General features: G+C 51.9%; 1 protein-coding gene across 1 annotated transcript in view; it reads right to left on the reverse strand.

Moving 5' to 3' along the window:
- LOC107111386 (neural cell adhesion molecule L1-like) overlaps positions 1-13674 on the reverse strand; it is a gene marked incomplete at its 3' end in the record, with an annotated part of 97915 nt that overhangs the window by 48796 nt on the left and 35445 nt on the right. Inside the window, exons 5-8 of the mRNA XM_015412352.1 lie at positions 13501-13669; positions 10243-10365; positions 8226-8396; positions 7315-7426 (exon numbers count right to left, since the gene is read on the reverse strand). Coding sequence (XP_015267838.1) covers positions 7315-7426; positions 8226-8396; positions 10243-10365; positions 13501-13669 — 575 coding nt within the window. The remainder of the gene's footprint in view (positions 1-7314; positions 7427-8225; positions 8397-10242; positions 10366-13500; positions 13670-13674) is intronic.

The following is a 13674-nucleotide window of genomic DNA, read 5'->3' on the forward strand; positions in this document are numbered from 1 at the left end:
GGGGGGGGGGTCAACAGTGGGAGGGCTTCTAGTGTCCTGGCCCCACTGCTGGACCTCCTGAGGGCACCTGGGTATTTCTGGCCACTGTGTGACACAGAGTGTTGGACTGGATGGGCCTTTGGCCTGATCCAACATTGGCTTCTCTTATGTTCTTATGTTCTTAAGATTCTTAGGAACACTGACTTCTCACTCTGGTCTGAGGGCAACGAGGCGGACGGCTCAGAGCTGCGCTCCATATCCTCTCCGCTGTGTCCTCTCTCCTAGTAGGTTTGCCGACCTCCAAGCAAGGCTCCCTGTAAGCTGCGGAGTCTTGTGAGCAAAAACTCTACTTTGCGAGCTACCGGTGTTAAAGTTGTGAGCGGGCAATTTGGGTACGGCCAGGGGTCATTTCGTAGAAAAAGAGGTGCCAGGAGCTCATTAGCATAACTCATTAGCATGACTTATTTGCATATGCCACACCCCCTGACATCACCGGAAGTGTGTCAGATGGCAACCACCCGCCACTCAGGCTCCACTGGACTGTTTTGGATTGGTAGCTATTGGGGGGGGGGGATGCGCAGATCTGTCCTCGCAGAGGAGGGAGTGCTTGTACCTGAAGGCGGGGGGCCCTTTGCAACTTACCTGGATGCTTCTTGCTCCTCATGGCCCCTGAGGGCAGCTGGGGGTGGGGCGTGTTGCATGTGCCCGCCCCCTGGGCTCCTTACTGCTGGAGCTCCACTCCTGTGCGCTCCCGCAGGAAATGATCCCTGGGTACGGCATAAATGAGTTTGCTCTGGAGCCCTCCTTCCTGAGCGAAGGCAAAAACGTGTGAGCCGGAGGCTAAAAAACTGTGAGCTAGCTCACACTAACTCAGCTTAGAGGGAACACTGCCTCCAAGTGGGCCCTGGAGATCTCCTGGTATTCCTTCATTTCCTGAAGGAAATGGCTGTTCTGGACAGTGGACTCTATGGTGTCTCCTCCCCACTGAGGTCCCTCTCTTCCTTCAACTGTACCTTCTCCCGGCACTGCTCCAGGAATTTCCCACGGCAGAATGGCCAACTCTATGCTCGGTCATTTTTGCAGTTGGGGAAATTTTACTATATGACGACTAGGATTTCACACAGTAAGAGCTACTACAGTAGCCAGTTTGGTGTAGTGGTTAGGAGCACGGACTCTAATCTGAGAGAACTGGGTTTGATTCCCCACTCCTCCACGTGCAGCTGCTGGTGTGACCTTGGGCCAGTCACAAGAGCTGCTCTCTCAGGAGCCGTTCTCTCAGAGCTCTCTCAGCCCGACCTACCTCACAGGGTGTCTGTTGTGGGGAGGGGAAGGGAAAGGAGATTGTAAGCCGCTCTGAGACTCCTTCGGGGAGTGAAGGGTGGGATATAAATCCAGTCTCTTCTTACTCTACATAACAAGGCTGAGGTAAACTAATTCGCCACAAAACTAATTCGCCCTCTCGGTGAGTTGTGACAGGTTGCCCTACTTTACTTTGACAAGCCTTTATTGGCATACGTTTATACACACAATAGGAGATCGGCTTAAATATAAATCGGAAAATACAAATCCATATAGGGTAAAATTGGAGCTACGGCACAGAAAAACAGCAGGAAAACCTAGTGGTCACTTATCAGAATGTATCGCCGTAGCACTAAGAAGAAACCTTGCTACTATTTCAGTTACTTCCGTATCTTATCAAGCAAAAACAGAACCTTAAAATCATCAGGAATTTCTGAGAATTGAGCTAATATAGGATACAGGAGATCCTGGTGGGGCACCAGATAAAAGGGACATTGAAGGAGAACATGGGGGTTGCCCCTACTGTCATCCACCCAAATAACTTTTTGCCAAGCCCCGGTTCTAGTTCCAGCTAAAGTTGTCAACTCCAGGGTGGGAAATGCAGGTAGAGCCAGGGAAGGAAGGAATTTGGGGAGGGACCTCGGTGGGCTACAGTGCCATACAGTCCAACTTCCAAAGCAGCCATTTTCTCCAGGGGAACTGGTCTTGGTCATCTGCAGATCAACTGGAGGTTGGGAACCCTATCCCAGTTTTTTAGCCTCCGGCTCACAGACTTTTGTCTTAGCTCAGGAAGGGTGGCTCCAGGGCAGGGGTGGCCAGACTGTGGTTCGGGAGTCGCATGCGGCTCTTTAACACATATTGTGCGGCTCCCGGCAGGGTGGCCGTGGAAGCTAAATATCATCAGCAAACAAATATCATTGGGCAAATAAATATCATTATCAATATCTGCTTTTACCGCTTTTGTTATTATTTCTGGCAGTCTCGTTTAATGTCAATAAAAAGCAGTATTTCCAGGTAAAAACGTGTAATATTTGCTCATGTCTTGCAGCTCTTGAATATTTGGTGTCTATTCTACGTGGCTCTTACGTTAAGTAAGTTTGGCCAACCCTGTTCCAGGGCAAACTAATTTATGCAGCTGCCAAATTCCTCGCTCACAACTTTAATGCCAGCAGCTCACAAAAAAAGTAGAATTTTTGCTCACAAGACTCCACAGCTTAGAGGGAGCGTTGACCATGGAACCTGTCAACACTTTTTCCGGTGCCCGACGAGTGTTTTTAGGCAGGTAGGGCTCTTGCCCGGCAAAGTTTTTGACTGACTATTGGAGATCTGATTGGGTGCACAGATTTTTTTAAAAAAATGTCGCTTTGACAGCAGCTACCACCACAGCACAAGGATCTGCCCTGTGTGACTGAAAGTTAAGCTGTGGCAATTATTTCGTGGCTGGCTCCGCCTTTTGTGGCAGCCATTTTGTTGCTGCGCTCACCATGCCGTGTCAGAATCCCAAATGTTCCTGTGGGCTTAAAAAGGTCAAGGACCCCTGTCCTGGTCATTATACCAAGGACTATACCATGGTGTGTTGGGTCTCCACTGAGGATCCAAATGAAGAGAAAGAAAGAAAGAAAGAAAGAAAGGAAGGAAGGAAGGAAGGAAGGAAGGAAGGAAGGAAGGAAGGAAGGAAGGAAGGAAGGAAGGAAGAACGGAAGGAAGAACGGAAGGAAGGAGAGAGAACAAGATAAAGAGAGAAAATTAAATAATAAACTGAATTAATAAATTGGCTCTCCTCCTGACTGTGTGCATTTGGCAAGAAGACTCCACATACACAGTGACCTCAGACAAAACTGTCATTTCCCCCCCCTTTTCTCCAAGCGCCTCTTTGTGTTGCCTTTGAAATCACCCTAATAACAAGCTTTTAATGAAGCCATTGCTAAGCCCGCACCCAAAGCGTGTCTTTGTTTCCTGGCATTAGCGGGGTTTTTCCCCCCCTCACAGTCTGCAGCAAACCTAGGTAGCCTCCCTGGCCAGAGAAACCGGGGGGGGGGGGGCATTTCCCTATTTGCACAAGCCCCATTTTGGATTCAAAACCTGCCTCCTACAAGCAGAACTAGGGGCGATGGATGCTTCCATAATTATTTTCCCTGAGGACTTTTTAAAAAATGGTAATGATTTGCTCGAACGCAGCTGCGGGGGCTGGGTAGGGAACATGGACGGAGGACTGAGGCAATTTTACTTTTCCCCTCACGCTGTTTTCCCGCCAAAAGTGCCGCCAACCACGGCCCAAATCACTTTTATCCCTGCTGAGGGGAAATATGAGTATTCGTCCCTTTCTACCGATGAGAATAAGAAGTTGGCATGGTGGTTTTCGGTGGGAAAATAGTTATAAATGGGAAGTTAAATAACTCTTCTCTCCCCGAAAGCGGTCTACCCCCACCTTTCAATCATTGTTCCTGTGGCTTTAGTCTTTTAAAAAAAATGATCGGGGGAAAACCAGTCACAGAACTTCATGTAAGATAGATCAAGATGGGAAGCCATGTTTGTCTGTAGCAGGAGAAAAGAGCAAGAGTCCACTGGCACCTTCAAAGACTAACAAAATATGTGGCAGGGTATGAACTTTCATGAGGCACTGCTCACTTCTTCATATATAGCTAGAATGTGAGTCTGTCGGTCCTTATAACTTGGAGAGTGGAGTGATTTCAGATGTTGAATGACAATAGCAGGCGAATGACAATAGCAGGCATGATTGGTTAGGTGTAATATGCAGTGAGGTAGTAGGCGTGGAGAAATCAGCACTGGTAATGAGACAGGAAACCTAAGTTTTGATTCAGTGCAGGAGGATGCATTGTCTTGAGCTTCATTTTCAGTTGCAATTCAGCAGTCTCTCTTTCTAACGTCCCTTTGAAATTCCTTTATAAGAGAACTGCTACTCTTAGGTCTGTGCCCCATGACGGAGTGAGCTCCCGTCTCTAGTTCCAGCTCCTGCCAACCTAGCAGTTCGAAAGCAAGAAATTGCAAGTAGATAAGTAGGTACCACTTCGGTGGGAGGGTAACAGTGTTCTGTGCGCCTTGGTGTTTAGTCATGCCGGCCACATGACCACGTAAACGTCTTCGGACAGCGCTGGCTCTTCGGCTTGGAAACGGAGATGAGAACCGCAACCCTAGAGTCGGATTCGACTGGTTCGACTGGCTTTCGAGCAAGGGAAACCTTTACCTTTACTCTTAGGTCAGCAACTGAATGCCCTGGAAAGTTAAGGCCCTGCTGGTGGACCTCCTGATAGCACCTGGGTTTTGGCCACTGTGTGACACCGGGTGTTAGACTGGATGGGCCATTGGCCCGATCCAACATGGCTTCTCATGTTCTTAAAGCGCTCCCACATGTGTAGGTCTTCATGTGTAGGTCTTCTCTAAGAGCGCTTTCACTATTTCCAAATCTAGCTGCCCAAGCTAAGTCGGGAAGTTTCTGGTTCCCGGGGGGGTGGGGTGGGGGAGATCCTTTCTGAGGATTTCCATTTCCCTGCCAACCTTGCATAAGGAGTGAAGGGAAAATCAAGAATCCTTCCTTTCAAAACCTTATTTATTTCCTCCACACTTCTTCACAGCAGATTGCAAATTCACAAAAGCATTCCGTGCCTCCCAAAAAATCACAATGAAAATATACACAAAAAATTAAAAAACAATTGCGACAGCGAGATCGTGTACACAATCGTAAACCGAGAGAGAGAGAGAGAGAGAGAGAGAGAGAGAGAGAGAGAGAGAGAGAGAGAGCTAGATTTATCTTTTTTTTTCTTTTCTTAATAGGGTCAAACTACGTGTTACAATTTGTAATGTCAGGGGTCATTTCCTGTAGGAGCGCACAGTAGCAGAGCTCCGGCAGTAAAGAGCCCAGGGGGCGGGCACATGCAACAAGCCCCACCCCCTGCTCCCAGCACCTCTCAGTCAGAGCAAGAAGCAGCCAGGTAAGTTGCAGAGCTCCCCCCAGCCCCGGTCCCAAACAGTCCATGTCACCTTTAAGACCAAGTTTTATTCAGGTACAAGCTCTCCCTCCTCTGCGAGGACAGATCTGCACGTTCCTCCCCCCAATGGCTAGCCATCCAAAACAGTCCAGTGGAGCCTGAGCGGTGGGTGTTGCCTTCTGACAGACTTCCGGTGATGTCAGGGGGTGTGGCATATGCAAATAAGTTATGCTAATGATTTATGCCAATGAGTTATGCTAATGAGCCCCTGCACCTCTTTTTCTATGAAATGACCCCCGTATAACGTGTAGAGTCTAAGTTCCCTTGACGTGACTTTGAGTCCATCAAAGATCTGGCACGCGAGTACTCACTTCTCAGGCAATTTGGATTAGGACTGCGACACCAGGGTGGGGGGCTTTAGCCTTCCCTCTTGTGCCATTTTCCTGACCTCAAATGGCCCTGGGGAGTGTCTGTTTGCCCCCTTGGTGGGGCTGCTGGTGAAACTCATTGGTTACAGTCATACAGACGTGAAGCTGACTTAGATGGAAAGAAACCATCAGCCCATCCAGGTCAGTATTGCCTGCACAGGCTGGCAGCCGCTCTCTAAAGTCTCGGGTTCACATCACCTCCTCCCCAATCCTTTTAAACTGGAGATGCCCAGGAATCAGTGTTCCCTCTAAGCTGAGTCGGTGTGAGCTAGCTCCCAGTTTTTTAGCCTCCGGCTCACGCTCAGGGAGGAGGGCTCCAGAGCAACCTGATTTATGCAGCAGCCAAATCACTTGCTCACAACTTTCATGCCAGTAGCTCACAAAGTAGAATTTTTGCTCACAAGACTCCACAGCTTAGAGGGAGCAGTGCCCGGGATTGAACCTGCGACTTTCTGCATGCCAAGCAGATGCTCGGCCACTCATGTTAGCACCCTCTCTCTCACTCACAGACACACAAATAGAGCCACCCACTGATGTCAACACACGCACCAGCTCCTGCCCACAGATTAGTCACAAAACCTTGGAAGGGCGGCAGATTTAGAAAAGAAAGGGGCCTTCTGCCAAGCGGACTGTAGGAAAGCAGTTTGTGTTTGATTCCGATACGCTTTGTGCCTCTGCGTCCTTCACAAGCATTCTTGACAACACCCCTTCCACCTTCTGTGTGGGATAAAAAGACTCATGGATCTCTATTCCAATGTTTTCGGTCTCTGAGGTGCTCCTGGACGTGAATCTAGCTTTGATGAAGGGAGCTCATACCATGAAACTCTTGTCATAGAATCATAGAGTTGGAAGGGCAAGTAATCATATCACCACTCAATCGTCTCCTCTCCAGGCTAAACAGACCCAACTCCATCAGCCTTCTTCACAAGACGGTCTCCAGACCCCCTCACCATCTTTGTTGCCCTCCTCTGGACACCTTCCACCTTGTCTCCATCCTTCTTCAATTGTGGTGCCCAAAACTGAACACGATACTCTAGGCGAGGTCTAACCTGAGTTGAGTAAAGCGATACCATCACTTTGCGTGATCTGGACAACTATACTTCTGTTGATACAGCCCAAAATCGCATTTGCATTTTTGTCAGTCTCTAAGGTGCAATCAGGAGCTGCGGTGGCTCAAGTGGTTAAGACGCTGAACTGCAGGCTGTGGAAGGTCAGTAGTTCAGCAGTTCGAGACCTGAGTGCCGGATGATGGAGTGAGCGCCCGTCACTAGTTCCAGCTCCTGCCAACCTAGCAGTTCGAAAGCAAGACATTGCAAGTAGATAAATAGGTACCGCTTCGGTGGGAAGGGAACAGCGTTCCGTGCGCCTTGGTGTTTAGTCATGCCGGCCACGTGACCACGGAAACGTCCTTGGACAGCGCTGGCTCTTCGGCTTTGAAACGGAGATGAGCACCGCGACCCTAGAGTCGGACTCGGCTGGCTTTCGAGCAAGGGAACCTTTACCTTTAAGGTGCAATCAAAGGTAGATTTTCCTGTTGCAGACCAACCCGGCTACTCCCTGAAACGATCTCCAGAAAGAGAGGCCATTTCCGTCTTTTCCCACAATCCTTTGCAGAACTACCCTTTGGTCTCCTAGACCACTTTTAAACTCCGGGAACTTACAGCCCCTCTGGGATACACTCCAGCAGCAAGGTCTTCCCTTGCAGCGCCATGTGCGAACTGGGCGTTCTCTCTGGCAGCATGAGACGCGGCTTCCTCATCAGGAAAGAGTTGGCTGTAGAAAAGAAAGGAGAAGAGATCGGATGTCTACCCTGCCCTTCACTCGGAGTCTCAGAGCAGCTTACAATCCCTTTCCCTCCCCCTCCCCACAACAGACACCCTGGGAGGTAAAAGAAGAAGAAGAAGAGATTGGATTTATACCCGCCCTTCACTACCCAAAGGAGTCTCAGAGCGGCTTACAAACTCCTTCCCCTTCCCCTCCCCACCACAGACACCCTGTGAGGTAAAAGAAGAAGAAGAGATTGGATTTATACCCCGCCCTTCACTCGGAGTCTCAGAGCAGCTTACAATCCCTTTCCCTTCCCCTCCCCACAACAGACACCCTGGGAGGTAAAAGAAGAAGAAGAAGAGATTGGATTTATACCCGCCCTTCACTACCCAAAGGAGTCTCAGAGCGGCTTACAAACTCCTTCCCCTTCCCCTCCCCACCACAGACACCCTGTGAGGTAAAAGAAGAAGAAGAGATTGGATTTATACCCCGCCCTTCACTCGGAGTCTCAGAGCACCTTACAATCCCTTTCCCCTTCCCCCTCCCCACAACAGACACCCTGTGAGGTAGGTGGGGCTGAGAGAGCTCTGAGAGAAACTGCCCTTGAGAGAACAGCTCTGAGAGAACTGTGACTGACCCAAGGTCAACCAGCTGGCTGCACGTGGAAGAGTGGGGAATCAAATCCGGTTCTCCAGATTAGAGTCCGCCGCTCTTAACCACTACACCAAAGAAGGGACATTCAGGAAACCAAGCGGGGTTCCCACCACACTAACCTCAAGGGCTACGGTCTCCCCCAAAGACTTACTGGGCTTGACTTTCAGTTCGATGGGCTCCTTTTGGATGATGATGCGGGGACCGACAAAGTGGGAATTGCAGATGTAGTCCGGGTGACTGTCGGAGAGCTGCACGTTGGCAAAGTACAGGTTCCCGTCGTGGCCCAAGGTGACGCGTTCGTTCTGCTTGATGTGGATAATCTCTGGGGGGGGGAATGCAGAGCAGCACAGGGGTCACATCCCCACAAGAGGGTACAAAAAGATCCCGTCCTTCCCTCCCCCAACCTGCGGGAGGAGCCCAGCCCAACAGCGCAGGGACAAAAACCAAAGCCCTAATCCGGGGTTCCCCAACTCGGAATTCTGACACGGTGCGGTGGGTGAGGCCACGAAACAGCGGCTGCAGGAGGCAGAGCCAGCCAGAATAACGGCCGCCACGTTGTGCTGCGGTGGCAGCCGCCACCAAAGCAACATTTTAAAAAAAGAATTCTGCACAGCCAAGCAAGCCAACCGCCCCACCTGACCCCTCTCAGGCTGCGGTCACACGTGCCAGTTGAAGCGGAGGGGAAGCAAGGCTATTCCCTCTGGAGGAATTTGACCCGCAGTTGCGAGATCACACAGCCTTTTGTAGCTGCAGGCACAGCCCGTCACTGTGCGATCAGACACAACCACGGGCGAGTCGGGGTCCTTTTGGCCATTTGCTTCTGACGTGCATAAACGAGGAATCGCACCTCCACATGGAGGGCCCCCTATGGAGACTGCGATGATGCGCATACTGCAAAGAAGTGGGGGGGGGGAAACGGCACCAAGCCGGGATGGTCTGATCAGATCATCCCGACGGCTTGGAAGCGTGCTTGAGCGATCAGACAGGGGAAAGTCCATTCGTGGCCCATCGGAACCCGTTTACTACCGGTCTTTCCCCGTTGTCTTTTAACTCCGCCTCCGTGGCGGAGCAGCACGGGTTGCTGACAACTGTGGGATGCTTCCCAGACAGGGGTCATTTCCTGCAGGAGCGCACAGGAGCGGAGCTCCGGCAGTAAAGAGCCCAGGGGGCGGGCACATGCAACAAGCCCCGCCCCCTGCTCCCAGCAGCCCTCAGTCAGAGCAAGAAGCAGCCAGGTAAGTCGCAGAGCTCCCACCGGCCCACAACAGTCCAATGGCACCTTTAAGACCGGGTTTTATCCAGGTACAAGCTCTCCCTTCTCTGTGAGGACAGATCTGCACGGTTCCTCACCCCCCCCCCAATAGCTAGCCATCCAAAACAGTCCAGTGGAGCTTGAGCAGTGGGTGTTGCCTTCTGACAGACTTCCAGTGATGCCAGGGGGTGTGGCATATATTAAAAAGTTATGCTAATGAGTTATGCTAATGAGCTCCTGCACCTCTTCTTCTACGAAATGACCCCTGTTCCCAGATGTTGCTGTCTGATTTAATGTCAACCGTCAGGCATTCGCACCTATGTCGGAACTAAAGGTGAGTGTGATCGCAGCCTCACTTTCTCAGAAGCACTCAGCAGGTGTCAGGAAGGGCATCGGAGGGATCCGTGGTTCTCACGGGCATCCCGTTGGGGACCCGTGCCCTAACCAAACCAGCAGGCTTAGTGCCTGATCGCATCCCATGAAAGCAATCGACCGTCCTATTTTGATCTGATCTATAGGTCTCTGGTGCTGGAGAAGACTCTTGAGAGTCCCTTGGACTGCAAGGAGATCAAGTTAGTCAGTCCTAAAAGAAATCGACCCTGACTGTTCCCTGGAAGGCCAGATAATGAAACTGAAACTCAAATACTCTGGCCACCCAATGAGAAGGGAGCACTCACTGGAGAAGACCCTGATGCTGGGAAAGACTGAAGGTCAAAGAAGAAGGGGGTGGCAGAGGATGAGATGGTTAGACGGTGTTATCGAGGCAACAAACATGAAATTGAGCAAACTCCGGAGGATAGTGGAAGACAGGAGGGCCTGGCGTGATCTGGTCCATGGGGTCGCGAAGAGTCGGACTCGACTGTGCGACTGAACGACAACAACATAGGCCTCTGGAACAGCAATCTGGAACACTCACTGCTATTTAGCCAGTAGATCCTGGGGGAGAAGGCACTGGTGGGCGAATTGCAGGGTAAAACCGCCGGGTCCCCTTCCTCCACTTCCACGGGGGCAACGCTCTCCTTAGGCCACTGGGGAGGACCTGAAGGGAGAGAAAACAAAGGTTAGGGGGGGAGGTGCATATTGAGAAATTGGCAAGGGAAGGGTTACGGCCATGAAAGGGCAAAGGGTTTCCCCCCCCTTAGATCGTCTCCAGTTCCTCCTTGGCCTTCGGGAGAGATGTACATCTAAGGGGCCTTTGATTATTATCGAGTGAGTGGAAACCTTCATTGTGGCAGGATCACGGGCAGCACGCCATGGTGTGTGTGGTCTGGCACGCGCTGCATGGCACGGGAGGGATCTGAGTTCGAGTTCCTCACCAACAGATCCAGAAACAAAGGGAAGCAAGGCACAGAGAGAGAGAAAGCAACAGAGAGAAGAAAGAAAGAGAAAGCAAGAGGAAGGGAGAGAGAACAGAGAGAACGAGAATGAGAAAGAGAAAGAGAGAAATCTTCTAAGATGCACCAGGGGAAAAGAAAGGGCTGACGCATCCGTTACACTTTAAAAGGTGTGTTTATTGCTAACAGACGTCTTTCCCCCATATCTCCGGGCCACGTTTGCTTAAAGCAGGAAAACACTGTTCTTTTCTCATTTTAAAAATCCGTTTGCCCCCTTTCTGCCTTGCGAAACTCAAGATGACCTTAGCATGTAAAAAAACCCATTGTGTTTAAAAAAAAAAAATACACGGAAGACCAAAATCTAAAATCTCCATTTAGGACTGCCAATCCAATGTAATTTAATTAGTCAAAAGCAGTCCTAAATAAAACGGTCTTCCGCTGCCTCCCGAAGAGTGAAAACGCCCTCACGCTCGAGAGTTCTCCCAGAAGAACACCCTGTGAGTTCCAGTGAAGTGGAATGGGATGAGGCAAACCAGGAGCCAGAGAAAGCGGAGTGCGTTCCCCCCCCCATCGTAGGCTTGCCAACTCCGCCTTGGGAAATTCCTGGAGATTTGGGGGCAGGGCTTGAGGAGAGCAGGAGATCCCAGAAGGGTATCACGCCACACAGTCTGCCCTCCGAAGCCGCCGTTTCCTCCCGGGGAAACAATCTCCGTCCATCCCCAGCTCCCGCCTGGAGATTGGCAACGGCATCCCCGTGGAGACATCTGCTCGCACAAAGCCACCCGAAGAAGCGGCTGCTCTCTGGCCGGCCGGGTTCACGTTCCTAACGATGCTGCAGCCGTAATTAGAAAGGAGACGGATGCCGTACAGCCCAAAATGCATTTCTTTGGGGATTCTCAGAGCCAGATTGGAGGGGGGGGGGTATCAGAAGGCACCAATTCGGGAAGAGAAACAGAGATGCCGCCAACAGACGGCAGAATGCTTCCCCAGCCCAACCCTAAAATTCCTCGCCAGTATCAACCCTCTTTGCAGCTTGCAGCCCGGATCCATGCCAAGTTGCCTCTCCCCGCACCAGTGTTCCCTCTAAGCTGAGTGAGTGTGAGCCAGCTCATAGTTTGTTAGCCTCCAGCTCACAGATTTTTGTCTCCGCTCTGGAAGGAGGGCTCCCGAGCAAACGGGATTCATGCAGCAGCCAGATTGCTCGCTCACAACGCGAAGGCCAGTAGCCCACCAAGTAGAATTTCTGCTCACAAGGCTCCACAGCTTAGAGGGAGCGTTGCCCCATACACCCGGACGCCCCCCTCCCCAAACGTCTCCCATCCTCCTTTTCTTTTTAAAAAATATTTCATCCTCGCAGAGAGGAGGGCGAGGCCGGGGAGAAAGCGGGGGGAGGGGCCCTACAAGGTGCGGATGGAGGCGGCTGGCAATTACATCACCCCCAACGCCACGAAACCATGGCAACCGTTGCCGTGGAAACAGGGGCGCCCGGCTGCACTCCGGGGAGCCCGGGCAGGTAAAAGAGAAAAAGAGATTGGGGGGGGGAAGACATTTATTGCTAAGGGGAGGAGGGGAGAGATTTATTGCTGGAAAAACCAGGGGGGGGGAGACACTTGCTCATGGCTCTGCGGCAGTCACCGCCAGGCCAAGAATTAGCAGCATCAGCGCAGCCTTGGCGAGATAAAGTGTTCTTGTGTCTGTGCGAGGGAGAGGGAGAGATGGAGATGAGCAAAACGGAGGACTGAAGACAGGGACGCTCGTCTCCAGGCGGGGCCTGGAGATCTCCCGGAATTACCACCAATCTCCAGGCGACAGCGATCAGTTCCCCTGGAGGAAAGGGCAGCGGTGGCGGGTGGGCGCTAGGGCATTCTACCTGACCCTTTGCCCTCCCCGGATTCCACCCCCAAACCTCCAGGGATTTCCCCACCTCGAGTTGGCAACCCCAGCTTGGACTCAGGGGCTCTCTGTGTGGCTTATAGAACGGAATGGGCAGGAAGTCCCCGGGAATTACAATTGAGCTCCAGACTACAGTGATCGGCTCAGTGGTAGAGCATCTGCTTGGCGTGCAGAAGGTCCCAGGTTCAATCCCCGGCATCTCCAGCTAAAAGGACCAGGCAGGAGGTGATGAGAAAGACCTAAGACCCTGGCTCAGTGGCAGAGCCTCTGCTTGGCATGCAGAAGGTCCTACGTTCAATCCCCGGCATCTCCAGTTAAAAGGAACAGGAAGGAGGTGGTGAGAAAGACCTTGACCAGAGACCCTGGCTCAGTGGCAGAGCCTCTGCTTGGCATGCAGAAGGTCCCAGGTTCAGTCCCCGGCATCTCCAGCTAAAAGGACCAGGCAGGAGGTGATGAGAAAGACCTGAGACCCTGGCTCAGTGGCAGAGCCTCTGCTTGGTGTGCAGAAGGTCCCAGGTTCAATCCCCAGCATCCCCAGTTAAAACAACCAGGCAGTGGGTGATGAGAAAGACCTTGACCTGAGACCCTGGCTCAGTGGCAGAGCCTCTGCTTGGCCTGAAGAAGGCCCCAGGTTCAGTCCTCCAGTTAGAAGGACCAGGCAGTAGGTGATATGAAAGACCTCTGCCCGAGACCCTGGACAGCCACCGGTGGTCTGAGTAGACCATACTTTGATGGACCAGAGGTCTGGTTCAGGAGAAGGCAGCGTCATGTGTTCATGGCTGCTTCAGGGGTGGGTTCTGTGGCATTATAGCCCTGCTGAGATCCCCTCCCTCCCCAAGCCCCGCCCTCCCCAGGCTCCGCCCCCAAATTTCCAGGAATTTCCCAACCCGGACTTGACGACCCTCATCGGAGACCCCCAGCACAAAAGCAGGGTAGGGACCACTCACTCTCAGCCACGACGCGGCTCTCTGTGCTCATGGCGGTGCCCAGGGGGTTGCTGGCGTAACACCGATAGATGCCCTGGTACTTGGTCGCCGCGTATCCGTTGTACGTCGTGATCACCAGGGTCCCCGATCCATTCTGCTGAGCCACCCCGGGCTCCTTCTGCGGGTCAAACTCTT

Source organism: Gekko japonicus, unplaced genomic scaffold, assembly GCF_001447785.1.
Source record: "Gekko japonicus isolate JY-2015 unplaced genomic scaffold, Gekko_japonicus_V1.1 scaffold4159, whole genome shotgun sequence".
NCBI lineage: Eukaryota > Metazoa > Chordata > Lepidosauria > Squamata > Gekkonidae > Gekko > Gekko japonicus.